The following is a 6,298-nucleotide window of genomic DNA, read 5'->3' on the forward strand; positions in this document are numbered from 1 at the left end:
CCATATCTCCAAGGCCAATTAGGATTTGCTCCATCCTTTCTTTTTCAACCCCTTCCTGATTCCCGCTTCTGCCACCAATACTTACTGTCTTTGCCTGCCTGTCCCCATGTCGGAGTCCCTTCCTGCCTAAGCCCCTGCCAGACAAATGGGGTCTTTGCATGAGGTGTGGGTGTGTTCACTGAAGGCACTAGGCCCACTTTTTATGCTGTTTCTAGCTTTTTGTTACTAGAACAGATGTGCCGCACTTAAAATGATTTTGAAGTTACAAAGTAAAAGAAAGGGGGCGGGGAGGAAAAACATCCAAATTCTTAAAAGCAGCCAAATTGTTTAAAACCCATTAAAAAGTTGCCTGACTGCTCTGAAATGCACCAGCATGATCGATAAAGTGAAAAACCAGTGATGGAGAATATTCATTTGAGGCCAGTTTTCATCCTTGTGATCAACTCCTCAGTTGTTTTCATCAAATTGCTTTTAAACAAATTGTTTTCAATCAAAACAGATTTGGATTGGGTCTCTTCACCCATTTTCCCAAAGGGCTCGCCCCTAGGGAGGGGTGAGTGCCATTCCCTAGCCCCCACCCCAATGCTGGGCTTGCTTTGTTCACTAAGCCTGAGTCATGGAACAAGGGGCCCTGGCTCAAGGGAGATGGGTCTCCAGTCTGGGAGCCAGCTGCCTCCACCTGACCTCTTCTTCCTCTGCCTGACCTCTTCTTCCTCTGCCTGACCTCTTCTTCCTCTGCCTGACCTCTTCTTCCCCTGCCTGACCTCTTCTTCCCCTGCACGTACTGAACACAGACAGCAACCAAAGTGTCAAATGTCAAAGGTCCCGTTTATTGCAGCAACCCCGGAAAGAAAAAAAGTAAATAGATCCATGCACTCAACTCCCTTGAAAAAGGGTGGGGCCGAGGGGAGGGGAATGAGAGACCAAAGAGAAGCAGAAATCAGGAAAGAGAACTGGAGAGTCATCCATAAAAAGGCAGAGAGAGATGGGCATCAAAAAAAAAAAAAAAAAAGACAAAAGGAGAGATCAATAAAGAAGGGACAAAAATGAAAAAAACGCATTGATAGAAATACAGAGGCAGAAAACGGAAGCTGGGGTGGGGGAAGGAGTGAGGGGAGAAAAAGTACAGGAAAGGAGAGAGAGGACACGACAGATAATTTTTAAGGGATACAGGCAGAGTGGTAAGGACCCCTGCGGGCCCCAGTGGCCCTTGTGTGGCAGCCCCTAGGGAGCTATGGTAGTCCCTAGGGGTCCCCAGCAGTGCTGATGACGTGGAAGAGTGTGACATTGTAGAGCACCTGGTGGCCGTTGTTCCAGGTGTAGAGCGCCCGCTCCCGGGGGTTGTAATCCAGCATGGAGATGTGGGAGTACTGGTTGTGAAAGGGCACGTCCGTGTACTCGTAACTGGACGTGTTGGTGAAGTAGGCAAAGTAGACCTTGGCCCCGGCCAGGTGCGAGTTGGTCACGTAGAGCACACCACAGATCATAAAGGCCTCGCCAGCGCTGCGCTTGGGGTAGCCGGTGTCCCAGGACCGCGTGACCTCAAGGGTGTGCGGGTCCAGCCGGCTGACCACAATGTTGCCTGCGTTCTGGTTGGTGGTATACACGGCCCAGAGCCCGCTCTCGTCCACCATGAAGTCCATGTCGGAGAAGCCTCCCCAAGAGTAGGGGAAGGTGTTGTTGTAACCTGCCCCTGGGAGGCTCCTCTGCACGAGCACGGAGCGCGAGCGGAAGTGGTACTTGACTACCACATTGCTCTGGTACTTGTTATAGAAGAGGGAACCGTTGTATACCACGTGGCCGGTGCCTGCCCACGGCTGGGGCAGCAGGTGCTGGATAAAGTTCTGGCCTTTGATGAAGTCTCCTAGAGTGCGGAATTCCAGGACCCGCCGGCCTTTGTAATAGCCATCCATGTACCAGACCTATCAGAGCACCCATTAGTCACTGGGGGAACCACCACCCATGACCCCAGGTTCCCAGCAACTAGTTAGCAATCAACCATGATCATTAAAGATCAACAGTCACTAAGTGGTCATTATTCAGTCATGGGACTTCCAGAGACCATTCATGACCAACCATAGTCCCAATGGCTGAGATCATTTTGTCAGTGAGTTCCTTGAAACAGACACTATGTGGTTAGTGCTTGAACTGTAAGGATGATGGGAAATTGCAGTCCCTGGGGATTCATTTGGCCCTGAAATTAACTGGTCATTGGGTATTGGATGGTCAGTGGTCACTGGGCAGTCCTGAGTGATAAAAACGTCACTTGAATTCATTGCCCATGGGTAACCCCTATAGCCATGAGGTGACCCAGTTTGTCATCATGATCATTACCCCCTTTAACATTTGTGAGTGCCCTTAATAGTGTTGGTTATTGGGCTAAGCAGCTTATATGCTTTAATGCTGATACTATCATGACCATCTTGAAGATGAGGACATTGAGGCTCAGAGACATTAAGGAACCTGCCCAAGATTCCCTAGCAAAGAAGTAGTGAAACTGGGATATAAATCTGATTCTGAACTCAAGCTTTTAATCACTTGATTGAACCACCTTTTCCATAATGGCTGGGAACCTAATGATAACGATAGGGTAGTGGCTAGTTACTACCTATAACCTATAGTATATACCGATAATGGCCAGTGACATGCAGTAGCCACCCAGTGACCAATATCAGTCATTAGGAAGGTCACTGTTGATGAAAGTTACTGGGTGGTTGATGGATGGTTGCTGTGGGTTCACAGGTGATAGACAATCATGACCATGGAGGCCACTGGAAGTCTGAATGCCACAGGGTGGTGCTGAGGAGGGAGTCTGTAGTCCTTGGGAAGGCACTGGTCACTGGGTACTTAGAGGTGAGTGGTCATTGGGAGCTGGTCAGTGATACTCAGGAACCATTAGTCTCTATACAGTCATTATAAGTCAACAGACTTTGGGATTCACTGGGCTGAAAGGCCCTTGGTCACTTGGTGGTCACTAGGCAGTCAAGGGGAGGTCCAAGGGCCCTGGGGATACCACAATACTTTGGTCCTCAAGAGAGTCATTGCTGTGGAATCACTGGGCAGCCATAGGCAGCTATAGGCTATGTCCCTCCCACACTCTGAGCCCTTGGGTTGGCACAGTCACTCACCCGGCTATCCGCACTGGGGGCCATTGTGTCAGTCATCCAGGAGCCGAAGCGAGACCCCATGGCCCGAATGGTGATGGGGTTACTGACCCCAGTCAGCTTCCCACAGCCTAGGGGCAGGAACAAGGGGAATGACGGTGGAGATGGGAAGAGTTCAAGGTAAGCAGGGCAAGGATGAGGTGTTGTGATCAAAACGGGAAGATCTAGGACAGAGGTGGGGGGGATCCAGATATCTGGTCCCAATATGGAGCCAGGTTGGGGGTCAAGGCCATTTCCAGCTTCTGGGTTCAGGTTTGACCTTGGGTAGGGAGATCAAGAGTCAAAGTTTAGAGGCTAGAAGTCAAAGCCATGCCCAGCTTCTGGGCACACAGGTGGTATTGGGGTTTGGTGTGGAGGTCAGGGGTCAGGGTCAAGAATCAAGTCATACCCAGCTTCTGGGCGCAGGCATGAAGCCGGGCCTCCAGAGCCATCACCCGCTGCTGCAGGTCTTCGTACCCGTAGGCGCCCATCTCTTCCTGGATGGCTGCAAGGCTGCTGGAGAGATTCCTCACCTCCTCCCGCAGGCGCACGATGGTCCGTGTGTCTGCCTTGTATTGTTCCAGGACCAAGCTCAGGGGCAATAGCTCTGTCATCCTGTCCTTCAGCTCCTGCCCAAGATGGAATCGTTTCCAATCCTGAATGCTGACCTTTGACCCATACCCAATGCCAACTTTTGACCCAAACTTCACCTCTTTATCTTTAATGCATACCTAGCCCTTGATATTTGACCCACACTGGACCTGTGGATTCTAGGTCCCAGCCAACCCTCAGCTCTTCCCAGATGTGACCGCACTCTTGGAACTAATGGTCCCAATTATCCCCTTGACTTCTGACCTGAACCCAGAAAAACCTACCTGGAAGCTCTTGGCTGAGAGGGACCCATCGGCTACCCGGAGCCGCGCATCCAGGCTCCGCATAAGAGTCTCCATGCTGCGCACATACTGGAGGTCACGATACGTCCGCAATTCAAGGACTTCCATGGACTGGGAGACATTCTGGACCTAGGGAGCAGGACAGCTAGGGAGGCAGAGATTCCTTTCCCACTCCCATCTCAGGAATGCTACAGACAAGGCCAAACACTCAACTGACTGGGCCGCCTTCTTCTCTCCAGATCTCACCAGGAACCTCCAAATGATATCCCCTATCCATCCATGCCTCTCCAGGCTCCTGCCTGGTCTGGCCACAACCACTACCATCTTCTCCCTGGTTCCCTGCTTCCACCCTCAAGCCCTGCACTCAGTCCCCCACAAGCAGCCAGAGGGAGCTTTTCAAAAAGATTAGATCACCTCCCTCCCCTACTCACTGTGGCCTGCATGTCCTGCCCCCTCACCCTTCCTCTCTGCCTTCACAACACTCCAACCACCAGCCTATATTCCCTCTCAAACTCTAAGCTCCTTCTTCTTCAGGGCCTTTGTGCTTGCTGATCCCTCTACCTGGAATGCTGTTCCCCCCTTATCTTCCCATGGCTGGCTCTATCTCATCCTTCATGTCTCACCTCCTAAGACAGGCTTACCCTGAACACCCTGTCTGAAGTAGCAGATTACTCACTCTGCCCTTACGCAGTTATTTTCTTCACAGCTTAACCATTATCTGGAATGGTCTTATTCATCTGCCTCATTCAGGTGAGGATAGACCCAGCATCTTGTCCACAGCTGAATCCCCAGTGCCCAACACTGGCACAAAGTAGGTGCTCAATAAGTACTTTCCATTTGAATGAATGAACTCAAATTCCCTTGCTCTGTCTTCCCCTGACCTGGCCTGTGGGCATCCTAGCTCCCACCCCCACCTGGCTAAGGTGAACTCAAAGACACCGCTGAGAATGCTCATTCAAACACACCAAATTTACTGAACAATTGTTCGTGTTCTTGTAAGTTCTCAGAAACTCAACAGCCTGATACCTACCATGGACACCAATAGCCACTGTCAACAATCAGGGACAAAACTATTGGGGAAAGCAGTCCCAGTGTTGTGGGCAGGGCAGGGGCCTGAGGAGTTAATGAGTGAAAGACTCTGGGGCCGCCAAGTCTCCTCTCTGCTGAGCCTTCGCTTCCTCTTCTGTAGCCTGATGGTGGGAGGCTTGATGGTCCTTCTCAACAGCTACCTCAGAGCTGACTAGTGGGCAGTTCAGCTGGGTAGTGGCAAGGGTCAGCAATGAGATTGTAAAGGGCACTGGCACAGCCTTGGAACGCATTGAATGGGGAGCATTTTATATCGATTGTGATAAGAGGGGGGAGGATTCTGCATGAGCTTCCTGGGGTGGAGGGTAAAACACTCTCTCCAAGGGACACAGAACGCCTTCTTGAGAAGGTGGGTCTGGTGAGTGGGGCATGGATGGAGGGGCCAGAACTCACACTGGAGAGGCTCCCATGATGATCCTAGGGTCCTCCCCCATCCCTGCCCCAGCACTCAGCTTCTCCTCCAAAGACACATTGAATAGATACTGAAATATCCACAGAAGGGGAGCTGAATTCTCAGCCTGCTCAGAACAGTCCTTGTAGCCCCCATCTGGCCTGGGCTGACCTGGATGGGGTGGAGGGTAGGGTGGGAATTCTGCGGTGGTCTAGGTCCCTCGGGCACCTGAAAAGCTCTTACCTTCTCCATCAGCTGCCGCAGCTCACGACTGCGACCATCACGGGAGCAGGTGGTCTGCGCAGGGATGACCGCAGTGCAGATGCATTTCCCGTCGGGGGCCTGGGCAGAGGTGTACAGCTGCCAACCCTCCTCTGGGCTCTGGAAGAGGGTCTGCGGAGAGGTCAGGCTGGTGTCACAGAGCAGCAACCCAATGGGAGCTTGCCCCACCCCCAAAGGGGGTGGAGAGAGCCTGGGGACAGGACAGATGCCCTTTGCTGGACCCCTGGGATGTGCCAGGCCATTGCTGAGTGCCCAGTGTGTGTGATCTCAGTTCCTCCTCAACAGCCCCATTTTTCAGATGGTAAGACTGAGGTACAGAGGGGTTAAGGAACACAAATGAAGCAATGGAGAAAACAAATTCACTCTCCTTTCTAGGGAATTGTGGGGTTTGAGCCCTTCCACAAGCTGGGAATTCATTATGTGCTTGCATACCTTCACACATACAACACCGCCTCCACAACCACCATTAGAACATAGACCCACTCAAAATGACCCCCAAACCT

General features: G+C 51.7%; 1 protein-coding gene across 1 annotated transcript; it reads right to left on the reverse strand.

Annotated features, from left to right (window-relative positions):
- Positions 1–385: 385 nt before the first annotated feature.
- On the reverse strand, positions 386–6,060 carry OLFM2 (olfactomedin 2). The gene is made up of 5 exons (XM_023552453.2): positions 5,757–6,060; positions 4,019–4,165; positions 3,553–3,772; positions 3,129–3,235; positions 386–1,922 (listed from the first exon to the last, which is right to left on the reverse strand). Exons 1-5 carry the CDS (start codon positions 5,763–5,765, stop codon positions 1,245–1,247), a joined length of 1,161 nt encoding a protein of 386 aa, XP_023408221.1. The 5' UTR covers positions 5,766–6,060; the 3' UTR covers positions 386–1,244.
- Positions 6,061–6,298: the final 238 nt, after the last annotated feature.

This window comes from Loxodonta africana, chromosome 3 (assembly GCF_030014295.1).
Source record: "Loxodonta africana isolate mLoxAfr1 chromosome 3, mLoxAfr1.hap2, whole genome shotgun sequence".
In the NCBI taxonomy this organism is placed as follows: domain Eukaryota; kingdom Metazoa; phylum Chordata; class Mammalia; order Proboscidea; family Elephantidae; genus Loxodonta; species Loxodonta africana.

Excerpts from the sequence above, each read along its gene's own strand:
- OLFM2 (XM_023552453.2), bottom strand. Across the intron at positions 3,773-4,018 it reads TCTCAGCCAAGAGCTTCCAG|GAGCTGAAGGACAGGATGAC; the intron begins GTAGGTTTTTCT and ends CATCTTGGGCAG. Across the intron at positions 1,923-3,128 it reads CCCCCAGTGCGGATAGCCGG|GTCTGGTACATGGATGGCTA; the intron begins GTGAGTGACTGT and ends GTGCTCTGATAG.